The following is a 24,485-nucleotide window of genomic DNA, read 5'->3' as shown; positions in this document are numbered from 1 at the left end:
TGAACTCTTTCAATGTCAATTTTGCCCTCTTGTTTAAGAACATCAGGGCAGTTTTCTTGGATAATTTCTTACAGTAAGATGTCAAGACTTCTGTTTATTTCAGGGTTTTCAAGTAGACCAATAATTCTCAAATTGACTCTTTGAAACCATTTCTCATGGTCTATCATCTTGTTGATGAGATATTTTATGTTTCCTTCTATTTTGTCAGTCTTTTGCCTTTGCTTTATTAATTCTTGCTGTTTTGTGAGATCATTGACTTCCAATTGCCCAATTCTGGTCTTTAAGGACTGGTTTTCTGCTATAATCTTTTGATTTTCCACTATGATCTTATGATTTTCCTTTTCAGTTTGGTCTATCCTGCTTTTCATGACTTCCAACTGTTTAATTTTGGTCTCCAATCGGGAGTTCTTGTCTTTCAAACTGTCATTTTCTTTTTTAACCATTTCCCACTTTTCTTGCCAAAATTCATTCATCTTTCTCATAAGCTCTGATTTAAATTCTTCAAGAGTTCATGACCAATTTCCATTTTTTGGAAGGTTTGGATGCATTTATTTGCTTGTCCTCTTCTGCTATTTCCTCTGTAGTCTGGATTTTTCCTCCATAAAAATTATCCAGGGACAATGCCTTCTTCTTGTTCTTCTTGCTGTTGAGAAGTTGTTTTTCCTGGGCATTGTTTGCTATCACTATGCTGGTTTTTCCTTCTCTTTCCAGTCAGAAGTCTGAGTGATGAGGGCAGGCTCTCTGTGTATGGAGCTAAGGAGCATGGTTTTTGCCTGAGGCCACCTCTAAAGTCTCCAGAGCTTCTACTGTTTGCCGCTCTTGTCTGCATTATCTCTGTTCCCAAGGTCTGTGCTCTTCAGCCTGCTGGGGTCTCATGTATAGCTGCTCTTAGGGGTAGGTCTTTGGTGGTCTTAGTCACCTGCCAAGGACCTAGAGGTGCCCCTCTCTCACTCACTGATTCTAGCACACTGGCTCTGACTCTAGCACACTAGCTCCTTCACACATTACTCCATGTATGGGTGTGGGGGAGAGTTGATCAGCTCACGTTTTGGTAGAAGCTATTTCACCCCCTTATAGTGTGGAAATGCTCAAATCCCATGAACCTTCAATGTTGCACCCTATTGTGTAGTCCATTCATTCATATGAGTTTTGGTTTTTTGGCCTTTTGAAGTAGTATATATCAGTAGGCAATGAGAAGAGGAAGAGTCCTATGTCTACACTGCCACCATGTTTACCCAGAAGAATTAGCAGTAATCATATTAATATAACTAGTCAGCTAATTTCTAGCAATAGTAGTATCAGTAGAAATATGAGTACTAGACGTCATCTTCAGCTTACTGGTAGGTGTAGTGATAGTGGTGATGGTGCTAATGAAAGTAATAGTACCAGTACCACTAATAGGAGTACTCATACAAAGAGTGGTGATGATAGTAGAAGTAGTAGTAATAGTTGTAGTCATTATCAATTGATTAGTAGTCATAGTGTGATAGTAGTGGTGGTGGTAGTGGTAGTGGTAATAGTAGTAGTACTGATAATAGTAACAGTGCCAGAACCAGCAGCAGAACAACAATGATATTAGTAGTAGTGGTAGTAGTAGTTTTTCATGCTGGATTGTTGTTTATTCAATCAATTCGATTTCATAGACTAAGTCAGCGAGTTAAAACCCTAACCCCAAACTTCACAAGGGGTTTTACATATCTGTATAACATCTGGAATGGGGTGGGATAGACAATTAGAATCAGGAGAAAGAAACAGTGCAAGGCTTCAAAGAGGCTAATTAAGGATCTTGTCTAGACATCCCTGTGTGAGAATCCAACAAACAGGACCCCAGGGGAATTTCCCCTTAATTCAATTCCATTTTCAACTCAACTCAATAGTAGGACTCAGTGGAAGGGACACTTGGTGTAGGGATGGTTCCTCTCTAAGGGTCTCAGTTTCTTTGTCTTTAAAATGAAGGATTGATCAAGGAGTCATCTGTCCTCCTTCAACTCTAAATCCTCTGATCAGTGGTAATGTATAATGCTTCTGAGGCTTCCCTGAGTCCCTGGTGTGCTAAATAGAGTGCTCCAATACTTTCCAAGGTTGTATTAGTATTACTAGTAATGTTGGTAGTGGTGGTATTGGTGGTGGTGGTAGTGGTGGTGGCAGTGGTAATAGTGGTAGTGGTGGTGGTGGTGGTGGTGGTAGTAGTAGTAGTGAAGGTGGTGGTAATGGTACTAGTAGGAGTACTGTCAGTAATATAGTACTAGTAGTGGTGGTGATGATGGTGGTGGTGGTTGTAATAGATTCCAGCTGTTAAAGAGGAAAAGGGAAGGAGGGTCAATAGAAGCAGAACCCTGAGTGGAACCTAGAGGGAGGCACAAGTTGCTATGAGCTTTCTTTATAAACTAAAATCAGATGGTAGGACCTGACCCCAATTCCTTCATTGGGGAGGACTCACAGGCAGAGACGCTCCCTCTCCCAATGTAGGTCAGCACCTTTGCTGCTTGCTTTGGGTTTGGAGTTTTCTGTAGCACCAAGAAGCTGAGGGGCTCACCTAGGTTCAAAGGTGAGAGTGAAACCCAGGTCCTTCTAGCTTCAAGGCCAGTTCTCTATCCATTATGATACAATCAAATTAATTTATTTAGGTGAAAACAGCTATAGAGCTTATCTAATTAGTGGAATGGAGGCTCCCCCTCCCAGGTACTCAGTCCAGAGAGGGGAGGAGGTAGAGCAAAGACAATTTTGTGTATCCAGTCCATAATGGAGCACATCTTTTGAATCTTCCCAACAGTGATAGGAGCCATCTGGCTGCTACATGGCCTCGGAGCCCCCAGAGTCAGCCCTGGACCAGGATGAAAGATTAGAGAAGGACCTAAGTAGAGGTTCTTCTCTGACTCTTCTTATAAAATCACAAAAGTGTCTGGTATGTTTTTCATGGCTGCAACCATGCACAAAATATCTCAAAATCTCTATTCTTATACCCAGGACAGGTCTAGGAAAACCCTACCTGGGCAATGATATGATCTGCTTCCTCTCTTGAATTCCACCAACCAAGGCTTTTGCCTAGCAATGTCCCCTCAGGTTGATGAGCCTCAATCAGATCACCCCTGCCCAACAGTAACAGTCAAGGTTGGCTTTGATTCTACCTGAACTCAATCAGCATCTCTGTTCAGGTTCAGATGATTATTTGCACGAACCCTAAGCATTTCATTATTCCTCCATTTTACCCTCTCTGGAAAGATCCTGTTGGATGTTCTGTGAACAGGAAACCATCTAACCACACGTTGTTTTGTGTAAGAATGAAGACCAGTAAACATGATGGATGCCCCATAATGAGAAGGCAAATTATAGGTTAACAGTTGACTCTGGTTTACATAGGGGGAAATGGGAGCAGCATGACTTTCTGAGGGCTCCATGGAGCCCACTCTGGGAAGAGATGTGACAAAAGCCATGAATGCTACCAAAAGCAATAACCTCTGTAATAGTTTACATTGCCCTTATAATTCTTCAACAAACCTGATGAGTCAGTAGAGTCAGAGTTTGGAGGATGCTCAGAAGTTACTGAATCCCATCTCCTCATTTTGTAGTTGGAACTAAGCCCCAGAGCAGTTATAGAAGGATTAAGGCTAAGGTCACCAAACGAATAAGTGTTGGAGGAGACCGGATTTAAACACAGGTCTTCTTATATCCAAGGTCTGCCCGTTATACCACGTTTGGATTCCCTTCTTTGACAAGAAGAGCTCTATTGGTCAGCTAAGGTATAAAGGTGGTTCTGCTGCTTACTCTGCATATGAACTGCATTCTCATCTCTAAACCAAAAAAAAAAATGCTAAGGGAATTTAACAGCAACCTTCAAAGCAAGCCCAAGAGTCCTTGGGGACACACAATCTTCCAGAACATTACATTAAAGTTTGCAAAAAAGCTTTGGGTCTGAGTATTACTCTGGGGTCCTTCTAGCTCCAAAATCAAATGATCCCATGATGCCTGGCTGGAAAAGGGAAGGGAAAAGAGAAATGCATTTATATAGTGCCTACTATGCTCCTGAAAGAAGAGAGAATTATTTTTTTTATGAGCTGGCCATGTTTCCTTTGATACAGACTGCTAATATGATTGGTAACTTCTAGGGAGGAAACTCCTCCTGATACAAGTCACCACCTAGTTTGTAACTTATAATCATAGAAATCTGCCTTGAGGCACTGAGATATTAATAGACTTGCTCAGCATGTTTAAAGGAGTGAAATTTGAGCCCAGTTCTTCCTGACTCCAAGAACAGCATTTGATCCACAGTGCCCAGCTACCTCTCCATTAGGAATCATTTGGTATGCAGAACATACAGGTAGAGATTTCCAAGAGGGAATCAGAAAAGAGAGACTATGATTTGAGAGGAGGTCAGAAATGAATAAATGCATTTTATAGAATCATAGAATTGTTAGAGATCTCAGAAAACACTTCGTCCAAACCACCTGTGAACAGGAATCACCTCAGCAACATCTTTGGGAAATGGTCTTTCAACCTTTGCCTAAAGACTTCTAGAGAGAAGTAATCCTTTACCTCAGGAATGTTTTGAGATTTAAAGGAGATAATGTATATAAAGCAAGGAAGGAAGGAAGGAAGGAAGGAAGGAAGGAAGGAAGGAAGGAAGGAAGGAAGGAAGGAAGGAAGGAAGGAAGGAAGGAAGGAAGGAAGGAAGGAAGGAAGGAAGGAAGGAAGGAAGGAAGGAAGGAAGAAAGGAAGGAAGGAAGGAAGGAAGGAAGGAAGGAAGGAAGGAAGGAAGGAAGGAAGGAAGGAAGGAAGGAAGGAAGGAAGGAAGGAAGGAAGGAAGGAAGGAAGGAAGGAAGGAAGGAAAGAAGAAAAAGGAAGGAAGGAAGGAAGGAAGGAAGGAAGGAAGGAAGGAAGGAAGGAAGGAAGGAAGGAAGGAAGGAAGGAAGGAAGGAAGGAAGGAAGGAAGGAAGGAAGGAAAGAAGAAAAAGGAAGGAAGGAAGGAATTTTTAAGTTTAATCTGACTAACATTTTTTTAAGTCAAGACAATCAACAAACAGTAAACCAAGCCCTGATTGTTGATTTCTGAGGTATAGATGTTCTTACTTTCACAAAGACTGGGTCCCAGTCAGACAACTTCCTTGGGCAAGAATTGTATAAGATGAGGAAGTATGTCAGCATGGCTGAGTGGAAAGAGTACTGTGCCTGCAATGGGAGGATGTGAATTCAAATCCCACCTCTGATGTTAATTATCTGAATGTGTCTTAATATAGATTCAGGGAGGCTCAGAGTACCAAAATCCCAATACAAGGAAATGTTGCTGTGAGGAAACAATCACAAAACAAAGGTCAGTCAGAAAAAATAATGGAAACAGATCCACTGGGCCAACCCTTCTGGAGTCTCGGGGGGGAATGGGGCACTTTCTTTTAAACCATTAAAGTTTAGGGGGGGAGTTGTAGGGTACTGTGTGCAGCAGGACCAAGCATTAAGTGAAACAAAACAGAAAACTGAGTCTGGAGACCGATGCCATTTACATTGGGAGGAAGGTAGGGGAAATTGTTGGCTAGCTGACCTTCAAATTCTTTGAGGTAGTCAAAGGGGCTTTAGGCTGTCATGGCTTCTCTTATCTAATGTGATGATTCAGTTCTCTTGTGAGGAGTGTTAAGCATCTTCATTTAGCAGGTTAAGAAGGTGACTGTATTGTTCATGCTGTGTTTTTGACAAGTCACTCAATCATCTTAGGTCTTGATTTCCTCACTGGAAAATAAGAGGGTTGAACTCAATGGCTTCTGAGATCCATTCCAGGTCTACATCTTTGACCCTATGTCAGATTACTAACTGTATCAGTAGGAGCGACCCCATGCATCAACCATAGAATCATCTAAGTAAATACATTATAGTGGTGTGTGGCTAAATTGTTAATAGCTGACTCTCCAGGAAAAAAAAAATGGACAGCCAGTCAAGCTTCAACTCTGGTGATAATGTTCCTAGAAAGCAGCATGAAAGCCAAAAATGAATGACACATTGTACCTATGGGAAATAGGATGTAAGTTTCCCATGACCACAAAAAACAACCTTCTTTCATTAGACATTGCTGAAAATACACTTTTCTGCAGAAAATTCTTTATAACAAAACAAGCCAGCTGACCTTCAAATTCCTCAAGGTGGTCAACGGGACTTTGGGCCATCACAGCTGTTTTTACTCTAACATGGTGGCTCAGCTCTCTTAAGCCTGATAATATGTACTTTTCCTGACATAGCAACCAAAAGAAAACTCATAAAATGCAGTACACAAAATAAAATTGGTAACATGCAAAACATTTTTTCTCACTAGTTAATTCCCTAGAATTGTCTCCTTTTATGCTACCATTCCAATTTTAAAAAAAATTATTCAGACAAAATTCACTTTTCCTAATATATATTGTGTAGCAAATAAAATTCTTAAAATGAAGACTTTTATGAGCTGAATTTTGCCTTCCACTGTGTCAGATGATGGCATGAAGACATTGTACTGTATACTCTATTGCTATAAACCTTTCTACTTTGGTCACTCTCTGAAAACCAAGGAAGATGTTGCTGGGCCTTTAGATGATGCTGTTGGAAGACTCCAGGACTAGTGAGGTCTGTGAAAATTGGATTTAGGTATCTCCTGGTGTAACAATGAAGGTACTTAGCTCTTCCTTTATTGGGAAGATTGAATTGTAATCCCCAATCTATTTTTAGATTTTAATCCCCAAAAGTTGGTAACTCAGTATTTGAAGTAGATCTACCCATTTTAATCTACAAAAAGGTGTGATTTAACCAAAAAAAGATATAATCTAACCAAAGAAGGTATGAACTAAAGAGTGGGAAGTCCTGGAGAGAAGCGTCTGCTGTGATCGGTAGACATGAAATTTAGAGGAGGTGACACAAGAGAAAAAGATCTTTAAAAAGAGGACCACAGAGGTCATTCGAAGAGTATTCATTCGATATATTAGAGCATTTGAGATTTGTGATAGAGGGAAGAAGAGTCACTCGGAGGAGAGACTGGAAGATGAACACTCGGACTTAGCTGTGGAACTGGATCCCTGGAGGAGCTCATGCAGGAGACCTCAAACTGCTTTCCCTTTAGATGGTCATTGTTGGTGAGTGAAAGTCTGACTTAGTGACCCTGCCTTTCTGGAGGTGTAAATCTTTGAGAAAGGCCCATCATCTTGAGACTCTTTTCCCTGACTAGGGCCTTAGAATTTCTACCTGACTCAGAGGAAGCCAGAGTTTTCTCTCTCTCATTCCTTAATATCTTCTCCATATAGTAAATAAACTACTATACATTCCATTCTACTTCAGTAATTCATTTTGGGATTTAGTCATTAAATCCCTGGCAACCACCAATTTGACATATTCAGTCCAACCAACCATATAAAAATTAACAGGTCTCAACATCACCTCTCACATGCTGACTTCCACAGCTGGTTGGTGGCATTGGAGATTGTGAAGGATGCACCATCTTGAAATAATCAGTTTCTTTGGGTATCCTTTTGAGATCCCCAAGAGTCTTAGACTATGGATGCATAGCAAAGGTGAGTTGACATGTCATCTTAAGGCTATGATCTATGACGGGATTGGCAGCCTCCATGTTTCTAGCCAGCTGGACATTCCCACACGAAGTTCACATAACACCATTATTTTCTCCCTAAGTCCCATCACTGACTTGCACGCTTGGGCTTGGAGCATAAAAGATCCGCCCTGGGATTTGGAGGCCTAATTGCCACACAGCAAAAATATACAAAGAATACATGAAGAGCTGACAACTCTGTAAAGGTAGGATGAACAAGCCCAGTGACGCACCTAGTAGGACAGCAGCCTCTCCACAAAGCTGTGGGCATTACTCCTCTCATTATTTTCTCTCCCACACAGAACCTTACATGGCCATTTACCAGCAGCAAAGAGACTGTCAATAAAATCACTGGAATGCTTGAAGTTAAACATGCAAATGTTGAGGATTGGCTGGATTTTCCAAACACTTTTAAGCCTCCTCTGTATTAGTCATTTCTCCCCCACTTGATGTGTAGATAACCAACAAAACAACAAAGACGTTCGTGGTTTCCAATTTCTGAGGCATAAATACGGACCCTGAAAATGGACCGTTTGGCTTTCCTGAGCTGGTTCGAGCTGGCTCCAGCATTCCGCACCTAATTCATAGGCTTCCGCATGTCTTTGTGTATCTACTTGGAACACTTTTCAAGGGCTAGGGATGATCTGACTTTCTTCCTCGGTGGCCTCAGCAGCAGCAAACGCTCTAAAAGGCTAAGTAAAAGCAGGCCACATTTGAATTTCATTGGCTCCACTGGCACACCAGCCTGGAGGAATACTTGAAACTACTCAGGAAACAATTATGCTCCAAGTGCTGCAGTCGTATTTATTCTGGACCAAAGAGTGCTTTTGGAAGACCTTAGAGTGATGCAGCTACCTCTTCTCCAGATCTGTGCAGAGGGAAGGCCACTGACCTGGGAAGTCAGGAGCTCTGGCGGGGAGGGTCCAGCTTCCCTCGGAGCAGCCTCAACAAGTTCTTGCCCCTCTCTGGGTACTGTTTCCTCCCCTGTAAGTGAGGAGTTGGATCAGATGGCCTCTCCCAGTGCCCTGCTCAGATGAAGCTGTGCCTCTACTCTTGGCACACACAGCAGGCTTTCTCACTTCTGTCCTTTGGCTCACGCAGCTCCCCTAAGGGGAGGGTCTTCCCTACCTTTTGACAGTCCTGCCCTCTTTTAAGATGTCACCCAAATGTTACCTCTTCCATGAAGTCTTTCTCCCAGTTGGAGATCTCATTCCCTTCCCGTGTTGGCACAGGGCACCTTGTCTCAAACTCTTGTCTATGGCAGGCATCCTGGCACTGGAAAAAAGAGGAGGGAGGTGGTTATCCTGCCTCTCCTGCCCCCACGTGTGTTCTAAGGCCCAAAGAGAGGCTGTATGGAAAGTGCTTTATGAACATTAAAGTGAATGACAGAGACATACCCCTTGTTATATTATCAATTCTTGGATCATAAAAATTGGAGCTAGAGTGACCCTTGGAGATCCTCTGCTCCAACCCTGTCCTTTTACTCAGGATGAAACTTGGGCTTAGGGGAGGGAAGTGACTTGCCCAAAGTACCACAGTCAAGCAGAGCCATGGTCTGTTCACTACACCATACTGCCTGCCCTCATCCTCATCTGATACCAATAAATCACTTTGAGTTTCCCAAAGGGCTTTCCAAGCCTCCAAACCCACCCTGAAGCAAGTGGCCAAAGGCATTGCTCCTGCTCTTCTGATTCCTTTCTCCTCTCCCCAGGCCTCTTCTTGATCTTCTCTCCTTTCTTCTCTTCTTCCTGCCAAACCTCCAAAGATTTGGGGCTGCTTACAAGGAGCCCCCAGCACTGCCTGGTCCAAGTTATCTCCACTCAATCAGATACTAGGGGCTCTTCTAGTGCCTGTACTTAGAGACCTTGGTGGGGGTGGGTTGGGAGGGGGGGACCTTCTTCTCCTGTTGCTGGTCCTCAGCTTCACCCCTCCCTCTCCCTCCTCCCCTCCTCTCTTCTCCACCCTTCCTCTCTGCTCATGTCCTATGTTCCTTCTCATCACCTCTCTCCCAGTCCCTTCTCTCCTCCCTCCCTCTTCCCCCGCCCCCTCATCCATCTCCTCCCGCCCTCTTTCTCTTCCCCATCCCTCCCCCTCTTCTCTTTTCCTCTCTTCCTCCTCCTCCTCTTTTTCCTCTTCTGCTCCTCCTTCTCAAGTGCTTTCCCCACTTCCCTCTGCCTCTTCTTCTCTCCCCTACTCCCCTTGCCTCTGAAAAAGTCATAGTTGAGGTACTTCTGCAGTCAGGGACAGGGAAGAACAGGAAGGGTCTAGGGTGCAATGCTAGACCAGAAAGAGCCCCATATCCTGGGGGTGCTGGCCTTGGGGGTGCTGATGGCAGGGCCAGCAGAGATGGGAGCTGCCAGCCCAGCTACTTCCCAGAGCAGCACAGAGCAGGAGCTGTTCACGGCCAGGTGTTCCTCCAGGTGTCTCTCCCTGTACATCACCCAGCTAAGAATGACCTTCCAAAGTCTACAGGTAAGGCCACCTCAGGTCTTTAGGGGTCTTTCCCCAGAGACTTCTTTACCTTCCCTTCTGCCCAGCCCTACAGCCATCCCTGACCTCGTAGCCCCCTTCTCTTCAGATTCTTGCATCTCCCCTGACCCCCACCTCTTAGGGCAACTGCTCACTCCTCTGACTTCTGTATCCCACCTTTCTCTTGGTCTTCCATCTCAGTTCTTCTCTCCTCACTCTTTCCACAAACAGCCTCTAATCTTCCTACCACTCCTCAGGGACACAGATCCAATCTTTGATCCCACATCCCATCTGGATAAAGAGAGACAGAGACAGACAGACAGACAGACAGACAGAAAGAGAAAGAGACAGAGGGAGAAAGTGTGTGTGTGTGAGAGAGAGACAGAGACAGAGTGAGAGGTAGATAGATAGATAGATAGATAGATAGATAGATAGATAGATAGATAGATAGATAGATGGGTAGATGGGTGGATGGATGGAAGGATGAATGGATAGAATAAGATGGATAAATTAACATAGACAAAAAGATAGATACATGGCTACCTAGAGATACATAGATATATAGATGGATATGTGACTGTGGATATAGAAAATCTTTTGTGTGTATAATATGTGTATATTATAATATTATATTATTTTTATTTAATTATTATTTATAATTATTATTAATAATTAATTATTATTTAATGTATTATATATAATATATAAATAAAATATATAATTAATTATTGTTTAATAATATTAAATTATAAATTGTGTGTATAATAGAATAATAAAATTACATATAGCATATGTACTGTGTATATTATATTTACATAAATGTGCTATATGTAAATGTATGCCTCGACCTGTGTCAATATAGAGCATGTACACACACATATTGCTCTCCTAATAATTATGTACCTTATAAAACTGCCCCCCAAACAGCGCTTTTTGGAGATGATACAAAGATGTAATCCTGTGTGATTCTACAGTATGTGAATCTACGTGATTCCCTATTTAGGGAATCCTCAGAGATTATTGAACAGGGAGAGATGCGACCAGCCCTGATCTTGGGGAAATCCCTTTGTAATCTGGTGGGAGAATGCATTGAAGGGAGGAGAGTGTGGCTGAAGGGGGTTCAGGGAAGAGCTTCCTGGGACTGTCAAGAGAAGCCGTGTCAAAGCCCTGAACTTAGAGCAGTAGAAAGCAGAGACAGAAGCCAGACAGGACAAGTGCTGTAAACTGGCTAGAAGGGGAGTGGGAACTGCAGACCTGGGTGGCCCCAACAACGGTGGTGCCTTCCCCAGAAAAAGGAAGTGTGGAAGGGGCAGTGGTTTGGGAGATCCCACTACCCAGATGTGGGAATTCATCCCATGGCAATCTGGCTCGCCTAAAACAAACCAAAGCCTCATTTCACTGGACCCCAGCTCTGAGGGGGCCGACTGCTGGCCCTGGTCTGGTCCCTCCTGAAGTGGGGGCATCAGGTTGTTCTAGACAAAATCTAAATCATTTGAGGGTGAGTCTCCTGCTATCTACCCCCCCCACCCGCAAATGGTAGCCTCTTCCCTAAACTTTCCCCAGAGGTAAAGAAAGTATCATTTTCCCCATCCCCATCCCCACCACTTCCATTTATCTCTTATTTTATTTGAAATGTTGTGGTTGTCCCTCCTGCCTCTCTAGAGCAATAACAGCCTTTTAATAGAGTAGGACCTTGTTTTACATGCTTGAGAGTCCAGACCTATGCCACTGGCAATCAAAAAAATAAATAAATAAAGACAGAAAACTGGGTAAAATAAATTCATTACACACTGAACTCGCCCATTTTCCGCAGCGTAAGGTCTCCACAGCAGTTCACCCAGTCACTCATTCAGCTCTGAGAGGCACGACAGACAGCCCTTTGCTCCAAAGGATCTCCCCCATCAGCCTTTGCCTGGAGCTCTTGCTTTAACAGGGGGCATCCTGGGCAGAGCAGGGCTTCTCTTTAGTCCATGAATGCGAATGGGTTTGTCGGTAATGATGGCCCCAAAGTACGAGGAGTGATGCTGATGGCTCTGACAAGCCTAAGAAACGTCAGTCATAAAGTCCATTGTATGAGAAATCCTCACCAAGTAAGGAGGTTCGCCATGGCGAGCCACTGCCACCTTGGGCAAAGGGTCTTGGAACATATCGCGTGCATAGAATGAAATCCGCCTCCTCTTTCTTTCTCTGGCTGAGGAACGTCACAGAACTGGAGCTAAGCAGGAAAAAGAGCATTAGGGAGGCCAGAAGAAAACAGGGATCTAGGCACAAAGAAAGACGCCATGAAAAGGCAGAGGGCTGTGAGAACGTTCTGGAAAGCTGGAACACAAGAGAAGACCCAGCAGGGTCAAAGACAGGAAGGAAGGCTGAGAGTCCAATGAAAGGGGGACAGTTCTCAGTTCCGTTGTTTTTAAACTTTTGCTTTATTTCAAGTAACCATGTCTTCTGTGCCTCCTGCCTCCTTCCTACCAAGAAGAAAGAAGGAAAACCCTTGGTGTAAATAGTCGCAGGCACGCAGAGCAAATTCTCCCATTGGCCTCTTGTGCATCCCGAATCCTTCATCTCTGTGCCGGGAGCTGTCAGACCCTCCTCATCAGCCTCCTCGAGTCCCGGCCACTTGGGGCACGGATCCATCTCTCCATCTTTTCCAGCTCTTTACGATGTTCTTACAAGCACACGTTGGTGCTCCCATCCCGCCCCCGCACATTCCCTTTTGTCACCTCTTGGTGCCCAGCTGGTTTCCATTACACTCAAGCGCCCTGACTTGTCTGACCTTCCCCAGGGGGTGGGGACCTCCTTCGTGTGGGGAAGGAAGGACTTCGGGCTGAAGAGGAGGACGTCACCGGATCCTGGAAGTCACAGGAAGCCGCTGGAGCTTTTTGAATAGAGGAGGGGGGATGCTTCGGTCAGCTCTGCCCTTTAGGAAGATCACTTGAGTGACTCAATGGAGGATGGATTGGAACGGGGAGAGCCTGGAAGCAGGCGGACCCTCCAGCAGCTACTGCCATAGAGGAGAGGGAGCCTATGAAAGGCAGAATGGACAGGCCTTGGCAGTCAGGAAGACTCAAGTTCAAATCTTGCCTCGGACCCTCACTAGAAGTGGACAACGCTGGGCCCCCATACAAAGCCAGATACTCTCTGTAGGGAGTGAGTCCAAGCCAAGGCTAGGGCTCAGGAAGATGAGCTCTGCAAGCTGAGAAGAGAGCTGGAAGGAACCACAGAGGTTAGGCGAGAGACCCTCTTCTTTGGCAGGGGAGGAACCTGAGACTCCGAGAGGGAATGGGCCCATGGTACACAGTAACAGCAATAGTGTGGAATGATCAACTATAATAGACTTTGCTACTCTCAGCAATATCGTGATCTAGGACAATTCTGAAGGACTTCGGACAACGAGTCTTATCCATCCCCCAGAGAAAGAACTGGTGGAGTCAGAAGGCAAATGGAAGCATGCTGTTTTCCTCTTTAGCTTATTTGTCTCTTTATTGGGAGGTTTTGGTTTTGTATGAACATTCTCTCATAATAATATGTTTTGCGCGATCCTACGTGTGTAACCCAAATCAAATTGCTTACCATCTCTGGGAGGGGAGAGAAAAGGGAAGGAGGGAAACTATTTGGATCTTATACTATCAGAAGATGCTTGTTGAAAATTATGACGTGAGAAAATGTTTTATTAAATAAATATGTTTTATTTTTTTAAATCTAAAAATATCTTTTAAATAGATGTTTTAAAAAGCAACTTTCATAGTAAAATGATTTGGAGTCAGAAAAACACCTGAAATCAAATCACAGCTACAATACCTACAAACTCTGTGTCAATAGACAAATCACAGTTCCTCTCCCTGTAAAATGTGGGTTATGAGGATTATGATACCAATGATTGATACACAAAAAGAATTATGATTATATACAATTATATGTAATATATATAATGAGGTAGCTAGTTGATGTCGAGATAGAGAGCCAGACTTGTTGTCAAAAGGCTCTGAGTTCCAGAATTGTCTAAGATATTTACTAATTGTGTGATCTTGGGCAAACCAGCCCCCTTCTATCTGCCTCCGATTCCTCCTCTGTAAAACATGCTTGATAATAATAGCACCTACCTCCCAAAGTTGTTGAGGATTAAATGAGAAATAATTGTAAAGTGCTTTCCAACCTTAAAATGCTACAGAAATGTTGGCTAAGACTACTGTAACATTTGATGAAGAGGAAGAGGAGGGGGGATTGATAACCACAATGATACTGACAATCATGAATGATAGCATAATGAGGAAAACAAGACCATATTCCTATAACATCTGAAGGCTTTAAGGTGCTTTCCTGTACTATGCTTAGCAGCTCAAGAGCATAGTGGATAGAGCATTGGACCTGAAATTAAGAAGATCTGAGTTAGAATCCAACCTGATACTTTCCAGCTGTATGACCCTGGGCAAGTAAATTCACCTGTCAGCTTCCATTTCTTTAACTATAAAATGAGGATAATAATGACTAGCACTTATATAGCACCTACTATGTGCCAGGCTCTGAGCTAATCCCCTCTACAAATATTACCTCATTTGATCTCAACAACCCTGGGAAGATAATAAGAATAATAAACACTGAGCCAAGCACTTTACAAAGATTATTTATTTGATTCTCACATCAACTTTGAGAGGAAGGTGTTATTGTGATCTTCATTTTACAGTTGAGGGAACTGGAGTCAACAGAGATTAAGTGACTTGTCCAGGGTCATACAGCTAGGAAGTGTATGAGGCTTGATTTGAACTCAGGTCTTCTGAATTCTCTGTCTAGTGCTCTAACCACAGTGCCATCTAAGGTCACATATAAATAAATAGGGACTGTATGGGGATTAAATGAGACATTTGCTTTGTATACCTTAGAGAGTTTTATCAATGCAAGTTTTTCACTTTATAAGAGCATTGTGAGGTGGGTGCTATTATCTCCATTTTGTGGATGAGGAAACCCAGCCTCAGAGAAGGAAAGTGAATCCTGGGAACCACAGAAAGAAAGCTAAGAGGCACCTCAGATGCCCTCTAGGCCATTTCCCTCTTTCTGCAGATGAGGAAACTCTAGCCCAGAGTGATGTGATTATTCCAAGTCATCCAGATGGTGAGCATCATCAGAGCCATCACTTGAACCCAGGCTTCCAGCCCCTAGATCTATCTCTCTCACACACCTCTGCCTTCCTCCAAGTGGTAGCTAGTTTCTGGGTCCCATCCTCGTCTTATTTGGGCACCTGGCCAGTCATTTTCAATATGAAGGATGGCAATGGGCCAGTCCAAGAACATACATCATGGCTCTATCCTGAAGTCTCCCAGGAGCTGATGCTCTCATTCCAGCAGCACATTGGAACTCATGCTGGCTCCTCTCTGATTCTCTTTTCCATCTAGAATGACGACATTCTGACCTGGTGCAGCAACAACCGAAGGTGTTCTCAGGTGAGAAGCTCTTCCTATTTCTACCTTCTCTGTGAATCAGCTTATTTCTTCTCCAATCCACTGGAGTTGGGTTTTGTGCCTTCCATCTATTTTCCCCACTGGCCTGGAAGGGATTCCTTAGCAGAAGTGTAACTAGCATGGAGCAGATGGGATGTTTCCCTAGGGTACAAGGACAAGTTTCCTCCTTAGAAAGGAGGTGACTCCTATCCCTGAGCCTGACTTCCTGGGCTCCCATTAGCCTATAATTCACGGGGTCCCTGGAAGGCATCCTTCTCCCAGGTCTGCCTCCCCCCAACTAGAAGATGAGGACTAGACTTCCCCCTGTCGTCCTTTGCACCATCACCTTCCATCCTCATGACCCTAAATTATTTCTAGCTCCAACTTCATTCCTTGAGGTCTGAGATCAGGGGGACAAGACTGACCCCTTGGGATGTCGTCTTTTGTCCCTTGTCCATAAGTCAAGAAGAGCTTGGGATGGGCAGGATCCAGAAGTCCAAATGTCTGTTTTGCCTTCAGTGGACATAATCCTCAACACCTTCTATTAAGTTAGAAAATGGCCCACGCTGGGGTACTAGAAATCAACCAGTCAGTCAACCAAGAAGCACCTACTGGAGGAGATCTTAATCTGAGCTCCGTGGACTTATTCTGCAATATTTCGATGACTATATAATAGGTTTCCTTTTATAACCTTCTGGACATTATTTTAAAAACATGATTCTGAAAAGGGATCCTCAGCCGCCACCAGACTGTCCAAGGTAACCATAACATGAAAAGAAGTCAAGAACACGCCGAGCACAGTCCAGTATATTTAATGAGTCCTGGTCAATCATAGACCCCTATATCTAGAACTGGAAGGGACCCAAAAGACCAGTTAGGCCACGTGTTCTTAACTTGGGGTCTATGAATTTGGCTTTTCAATGTCTTGGAAAGGGGACTTCAAAGGAACTGGTGCCCTTTGTAATATTATGTATTTTATTTGATGCATCTAAAAATATTACTCTGCGAAGTGGCTTTTTAAAGCAGCCATGAGGTCTCCTGAACCCCACATGTGCCCTTCCCCACCACCACAATTCCTAACCTTAATTTTAGACAACAGCTTCCCCCTCCTTCCCCAAAGGCGATTACAAAATGTTGGCAAAATGGTGAAGAGACAATAAAATGGAGCACGGATTTTAGAGTTGGAAGGGATTTTAGAATTAAGTCCTGCAATTCAACCCTTTCCTTTTACAGATGAGGAAACTGAGGCCAAGAAAGTTAAATAACTTAGCCCAAACTGCAAAGTCATAAATATGATAGACATGATCAGAGATTGAGTGACAGAAGGGGCCTCTCTAAGGTCATCTGGTCCAACTCCTTGATTTTACAGATGAAGTAACTGAGGCCCAGAGGAGTATAGAGGACGACCCCAGTCACCCAGGTAGATTTGGTCCCCAGGGTTCTGATTCTCAGATAAGTTCCCTTTAGATCAAACAGTCCAAAGAAACAAAGGAGAATCAAAGGACCCCTGGAATTCAGGCAGCCAGCCAATGGATCTCTGATGCCATTTGTCTCAAGGATGTGCCAAGAGCTTCTGTTTCTTCTTTGGGTGCTGCTCTGCATCCTGGAGGCGTCTGATCCTTGTAAATGTGACTCACGGCTCTTGGGACCACATTGGTTTCTTCGGAATGCTGAATCACCTCTTTTTCTTACAAGAAGGCATGTTCTTAATAATGAAGATTCTCTGTTCTTGTCGCCATTTTAATGGCGTGGGAAGACTCTTCTTGGCGTCCATGTGCCTTGCTGGAACGTTTCTAAGAGGCGGGCACACACATCAAGGGGAGGAAAGACCCTCAAATATGTTGTTGACATTTCAAAGCTAGAGTTTCCAGAGACCCGGCATTCTTATTTAATCAAGTGTGATGAGATCTGATTTTGACTTAAGGCAGACTCAGAAGTTCCTGGAAGGCCTTTAGGGAAGCCACCTTGCTTGGAGAAGTCACTCCTCCTCGGCCCTCCTGCCAGGGATCACAACGTTTATCCCCAAAGAAGCTAAATGCCCATCCTGGCTTTCGGGGATTCTCTGGCCTGAGAGCTGGCTCCAAGGTGGACCAATCCTTGCAGGGGGAAGTGATACAGCCTCTCTGAGCCTCAGTTCCTTCCCCCAGTCAGACTAGCATTGTTTAAGCATCCACTATGGGCTAAGCAAAGAAAAGGCAAAAAAACGCCACCCTGCCCCTGCTCTCCAGGAGCTCACAGGCTAATGGAGCAGAACACATGCAAACCCAGTACAATCCTCCTCTGTCCAATGGATTAGACAGGCTGGATGAGCCTGTGAGACCTTCCCATCACTGCCCCTCCACGTCCTGTCCTTCTCCTTTGAGGAAGAGCATCTTTGCCAGAGAACAAGAGACAAGACCGAGGGGGGAGACTCCACTGGCCTCCAGGTGGGGGGGGGGGAATGCTTCACTGGCCTGAGGGGGAGATGCTCCACTGGCCTGAGGGGGGGGGGATGCTCCACTGGCCTGAGGGGGGGATGTTCCACTGGCCTGAGGGGGGGGATGCTCCACTGGCCTGAGGGGGAGATGCTCCACTGGCCTGAGGGGTGTGGATGCTCCACTGGCCTGAGGGGGGGGGGATGCTCCACTGGCCTGAGGGGGGGGATGCTCCACTGGCCTGAGGGGGAGATGCTTCACTGGCCTGAGGGGGAGATGCTCCACTGGCCTGGGGGGGGGGGGATGCTCCACTGGCCTGAGGGGTGTGGATGCTCCACTGGCCTGAGGGGGGGGGATGCTCCACTGGCCTGAGGGGGAGATGCTCCACTGGCCTGAGGGGAGGATGCTCCACTGGCCTGGGGGGGGGGGATGCTCCACTGGCCTGAGGGGGGGATGCTCCACTGGCCTGAGGGGTGTGGATGTTCCACTGGCCTGGGGGGGGATGCTCCACTGGCCTGAGGGGGGGATGCTCCACTGGCCTGAGGGGGGGATGCTCCACTGGCCTGAGGGGGGGATGCTCCACTGGCCTGGGGGGGGGGGGAATGCTCCACTGGCCTGAGGGGAGGATGCTCCACTGGCCTGAGGGGGGGATGCTCCACTGGCCTGAGGGGGGGGAGACTCCACTGGCCTGAGGGGGGAGAGACTCCACTGGCCTCCAGGGGGGGATGCTCCACTGGCCTGAGGGGGGATGTTCCACTGGCCTGAGGGGGGGGGATGCTCCACTGGCCTGAGGGGAGGATGCTCCACTGGCCTGGGGGGGGGATGCTCCACTGGCCTGGGGGGGGGGATGCTCCACTGGCCTGAGGGGGGACGCTCCACTGGCCTCACTCCTCAAGGCTGACTTCTTGTGCATTGGAATCTTGGAATGTAGGTTCTGTATTTCAGAAAAGAAGCCAAATGCACATCCAGGCTCCGATTCCGAGAAGCTGGAAGGCTGCCCGTCCCCAGTGCTGAGATGAAAATTGCTGGTGGTTGGGCAACCTCTTTCCAAACCGGAGACCACCACAGTGTGGTGTTTCCTTTCAAAGCCTTCTTCCAGCCGCTTTAGACATGTGTTGAGGCAAAGCAGCCGCGACTCTGGGAGCCTTCTCTGCCCCAGGATACCCTTCGGCAGTTCCATCTTTTCTGGTCTCTCCTCTCTGGAGGGCGAGAGGTCTTGTGCCGGATGTAGAGGAGGCACAAGCGGCCGAATCACGAACATTCTGTCCAACACAGCCATTGGGAGGGTCTGGAAAGGACACGTGCCAAGTAGCATCCCAGAAACTGACCTTGTCCCGGCGCCCTCCGCCATCCCAGGGAAGTTTGCCGGAGAAAGACGGCCGGAGCAGAACCCCACAGGGCTGCCAGCCTCAGTGGCCACAGGGAAAATTCCCACAGTGGAACAATAATTAATAGCAATAGTCATTAGTCCATTTATAGTGCTTTAACCTTTCCAAAGGGCTTTCCACTCCAAGAGAGGATGTTACTTACGTTCAGTGTATTCTTTTAAGGCGGCTAGAGGGTGCCACCACACACAGAGCAGAGGACCCGGAGCTAGGAAGGCCTGGATTCAAATTCAGCCTCAGTCACGTGACCCTGGGCAGTGGTCTGCCTCAGCTTCCCCACTCGGAAAATGGCGACAAGAATAAGTCCTACCCCACAGTTGTTAGGAGGATTCAGCGAGTTCATAGGTGCAGCCATTTGCACATTGCCCAGCACAAAGCCGGTGTTCAATAGAGGCTTCCTTCCTTGAAAAGGTTGGAGCCGAAACATCGCAGGCCACGGAGCTGCCTCCTTCACAGCAGGGCAGAGGGAAGACTCCCCCTCCAGGACCGAACCTCCCTTCCCGAGTCCCCTTCGGGCCAGGGGCAGAAGGGTTGCCCAAGGCCCCTCTTGCTCTTGCCCCTTGCATCATCCCACGCAGAGACAAGCTTCTGCCGCCATTTTCGCTCCTCTCAAGGCCAGGAGGAGCCGAGCGGCCAGCAGAGGCCAGCTCTGTGTCGGGCAGTCGGCCAGCAGCAGGCCGAGAGACCCCATCATTTTATACACAGTTTCTTCTGACAAAGAGCCCCGAGGAGGCCACTGGAAGCTGCCTTGTTGTCTGGGGCGGCCAGGCAGAGATTTCCTCCATTCCCTCCTAAGGATGCTGGGAAGCGAGAATGAAGAGGAGGGAAAGAGAAAAGGAGAGAAGCTGAAGGGGGGGGGGGTGTCCCCATCAGACGGGGCTCCCTCCGTTGGCCTGTCATTTTAGAAATGGGAAGGTTCCCCTCAAAGGCCCAGAAAAGGCCCGGCTGGGCTGCCTGGGAGGGGATGTCCAGCTGGACCTAAACTCATTAGCTTGGAGGCCTCCAGCTCCAAGCTAGAAAGGGCGGTTCCCAAGCGATTAAGTTGTGCAAAGCCAGTTAGCCATTGGCGCTCTCTGGAGCCAGCCAGCCACACTACACACAGGCACATTCCCGAGGGAAGACCAGGATCTTGTGTGGAATGGAGCCACGCCCTTGTGGCTCCTGTCAGCTTCCTCCAGAGTCAGGCTGTGGCTCAGGGGAGGAGAGTGGGGGTAACAGCCCACCTCCTCCTCTTCATTTTAGGTATTAGTGGTGGTCTCTCGGTGACCGAGAATGACGATTGTCTTTGTGCAGTTTCATCTACGGTGTACCCTCCTGTGGCTTTGGAGTCCAAAGGCTGAGGCGCACAGTGTGTGGCACATGGGGCATGGGACGCCCGTTGTTACGGGAGGTGCGGGTGTGGCCTGGTGTCGGCGTTCACACGCAGCGGCAAGACGTCGACGTCGCTCATCTTCAAAGGTGGCGGCGGCCTGGTGAATGTGGGTTCGCCAGCTGCTTCTGTCAGAGGCAGCGAGTTCTAGTTGCTTTGGTGTCATGCCAGCCCACTTCAAGTTGGACTTTAGCTGATCCTTGAATCTTTTCTTTGGTCGGCCTTGTTTCCTGAGTCCAGCTGACAGTTCACCGTAGAATACCTGTCTTGGTATTCGCTGTGGGTCCATGCGGATGACGTGTCCAGACCATCATAGCTGGGTTTTGAGGACCAGGACTTCGATGCTGGTGGAGTTGGCTCTGTCGAGGACTTCCTGGTGGGAGATTCGGTCCTGCCATCGGATCCTCATGATTGACCGGAGGGAGCGCTGGTGGAATTGCTCCAGCTGCTTCATGTGCTTCCGGTACAGTGTCCACAGGCTCAGGACCACTGCATTGTACACTTTGAGCTTCTACTTTGGAGCACAGCCACCCAAGTGCCTGGCTGGCCTTTTGGATCCTGGCATTGATCTCGTGGTCTAGGGACCTGTCATTGGCAATGGTGCTGCCCAGGTACTCGAAAGTGTTGACGTCAGAAAGCTGTGTGCCATCGATTGTAATGCACGGCTGGTTCGTTGGCCTCCCTGGTGCAGGTTGGAACAGCACCTCTGTTTTGCTGAGGCTGATAGTCAGGCCAAACAGTTTTGTTGCAGTGGAGAACCTGTCCACAATGGTTTGGAGATGATTTTCTTGGTGGGCCATGAGAGCACAGTCATCTGCAAAGAGAGCTTCCAGGATGAGTCCCTCTGTTGTCTTTGTTTTTGCAGTCAGGCAGCGAAAGTCAAATAGTGAGCCATCCAGTCGGTATTTGATGTAGACGCCCAGATTTAGATCCATCACAGCATGTCGTAATACTTGGGTGAAGGATAGGTTGAATAGTACCGGAGCGAGGACACAGCCTTGTTTCACGCCATTGGAGATGTTGAAGTGACAGGATGTCTCTCCACCAGATAGGACTTCCCCTGTCATGTCGACATAAAAGAGCTGGATCAGTTTGATGAATTTTGCTGGGCAACCGAGCTTGCTGAGGATCACCCACAATGCGTCCCTGTTCACTGTGTCAAACGACTTTGTCAGGTCTATGAAGACAATGTAGAGACTCAGGTTCTGCTCAAAGCATTTTTCCTGCATTTACCTCACCATGAAGACCATGTCGATGGTGCTGCGATCTGGTCGGAAGCCACATTGTGATTCAGGCAGGTTCTGCTCTGAAACAGATGACAGGAGTCTGTTGAGTATAACACGGGCGAGGATCTTTCCAGCAGTGGAGAGTAGTGAGATGCCTCTGTAGTTGTCACAGGCTGCTCGTAAGCCTTTGTTCTTGTATAGGGCTACGATGGAGGCATCTCTGAGTTCTGGGGGCATGTCTTCCTCTTCCCATATGCTGGTCAGCACTATGTGGAATGCCTGGAGCACCTTTCCATTTAAGTACACCTCGGTTGGGATCCCATCTTTACTGGGTACCTTGCCTGCACTCATTTGTTTAATGGCTTTTTGGACTTCCTCTATTGAAGGAGGGACGTCAAGTTGTTCAATGGAGCGCTTTTGGGGGGATCTGGTCAAGGGCTCTTTGTTCGACTGAAGAGGGTCGGTTGAGAAGCTGACTGAAGTGTTCTTTCCATCTGTTGCTGATGCCTTTTTTATCTTTTATGAGAGTGTCACCGTCAGAGGCTAGCAAGGGAGTGGTGGTGGGTTTTGATGGCCCATAGTCAGTCTTGAGGGCACTGAAAAATTGTTTGTAGTTTTTCGTGTCAGCAAAGCGCTGGATTTCTTCTGCCTTTTTTTCCCACCATCGGTGGGAATCATCATTTTAGGTAAGACAGACGATATACCCCCAGGACCAGGCAGCATGGATGGCTTGCCATTTGCACCCCAGATCTCCTCACATTGCCTTGCTCCCAGGATGCGCCCTCTCCCAAATTTGCTTCTCAAAGGCACCACGATCCTTCCAGTCAGTCAAGTTCAACCACTCAGTGTCCTCTTGGATTCTTTATTCTCCCTCACTCCAAGTCTAATCTTTGTCATCTCCACCACATCTCTTGTACTTAGCCACTGGCAATGACTCACCCAGCCACCATTTTGGTCAGGCCCTCAGCATCTCTTGCCTGGACTAATACGATAGCCTTCAAATTGGCCTCCCTGCCTCAACCTCTCCTTCACAGCTACCAAAATGACTTTCTGAAAGTTCAGGTCTGGCCACATCCCTCCCCTGTTAGAGAAACAGAGACAGAGAGAGAGAGACAGAGAGAGACAAAGAGCAGTGCTAGAGAGCTAGATAGAGAGATGAGAAATACATGGATCAATACAGGGAAATGATACCTAGGTGGCAGATACATGGTTGATAGATGATAGAGGCATACATCCACAATAAGGGATATATAGATGACAGTTACATGGGTATCAGATAAACGACAAAATACATAGATACATGGATACATTGATAGATAGACTGATTAGAGATAGATAGATAGATAGATAGATAGATAGATAGATAGATAGATAGATAGATAATGAATGATAGATACAGAAATAAGCACTTGCTATGTGTCCAGTGCTGTCCTCGGTGCTGGAAATACAAACAGAAGCAAAAAGAAAGCCCTTTGGACTGAGTTTCTGGACTCTGACCCCAGGGACCTGAGTTATTGCTTTACCCTGAAAATTTGCTCAACACGGGGGGAGGGGGGGGTGTCTCCTCACTCGAGAACATCCATCATTCCCTACAGTCTTCTTACCTTGAAATATCTTTCCGCCCTGCTGGTCCTCTTCTCTCAATGGTGAGTTCCTCCTGGTACCTACATTGGGGGGACCCTCAGATCAGCCCCTCTTTTTCCCCCTTGACCTTAGCTGTGTTGGTGACATTCTGAACTTTTCCTCTTTTAATTTCTATTTTTGCATTAAGTTTTATGATATAATAATAGCTAGCATGGATATAATACTTGAAAGTTTGCCAGGTGCTTTCAATCTGTATATAATTTTTAGTATAATACTAAAGGGACATTATAGATAAATAAGTTAGCATATACATATTGCCAGTGAGTGAGCTCACTGCTAGGGATGCAAGACCAATAAAGTGTGAGGAGGCAGGTAGGTGGCTTTAGTGGATTAAGATCCAGGCCTAGAGACAGGAGGTCCTGGGTTCAAATTTGACCTCAGATACTTCCTAGCTGGGCAACCCTGGGCAAGTCACTTAACCCTAATTACTAAGTCCTTACACCTCTTCTACTTTGGAACTAATACTTGCATTCTAACACAGAAAGTAAGAGTTAAGAGAGAGAGAGAGAGAGAGAGAGAGAGAGAGAGAGAGAGAGAGAGAGAGAGAGAGAGAGAGAGAGAGAATGGGAGGACCATTCCCTTAAGCTGTCCTATATTGTAAAAGATGATGATCAACACCTTAGTAATAAGACAGTCAGGAAACAGAGGAAGAGAGGCAGAGGGGGCCAGAATAATCCATGGACTAGATCACTGCAGGAATCATTGAGAATGAATGGGTGTAGAGAGATGCCCACCCTTCCCAGAATGTCTGCTTGAGAACCAGTCTTATATTGGAGCAGATCTAAAAGTGGGGATGGAGCAAACAGGGAGGTCTCACTCATCACAACTGGGCATCTTGTGCCCACATGTTCTGGGAAATTAACAAACTTCCCTGCCTCTCCTTTCCCCTTTTTCTCTCAAATAAGAACATAATATCTATTTCTATCCTTGAGAAATGGGAATAAATGGGTTTTTGTCATGCCAGAGGGATGGAATGTGTCAAGGAAGCCCT

The 24,485-nt window shown here is 46.3% G+C and overlaps 1 protein-coding gene across 1 annotated transcript in view; it reads left to right on the top strand.

Annotated features, from left to right (window-relative positions):
* The window catches only part of LOC103093240 (anosmin-1-like), a 69,881-nt gene that overhangs the window by 17,628 nt on the left and 27,768 nt on the right, over positions 1 to 24,485 (top strand). The window contains exon 6 of the mRNA XM_056808477.1: positions 15,412 to 15,459. Within this exon, the coding sequence (XP_056664455.1) occupies positions 15,412 to 15,459 (48 nt within the window). The remainder of the gene's footprint in view (positions 1 to 15,411; positions 15,460 to 24,485) is intronic.

This window comes from Monodelphis domestica, chromosome 8 (assembly GCF_027887165.1).
Source record: "Monodelphis domestica isolate mMonDom1 chromosome 8, mMonDom1.pri, whole genome shotgun sequence".
NCBI lineage: Eukaryota > Metazoa > Chordata > Mammalia > Didelphimorphia > Didelphidae > Monodelphis > Monodelphis domestica.
This window is presented reverse-complemented; position numbering and strand designations above follow the sequence as displayed.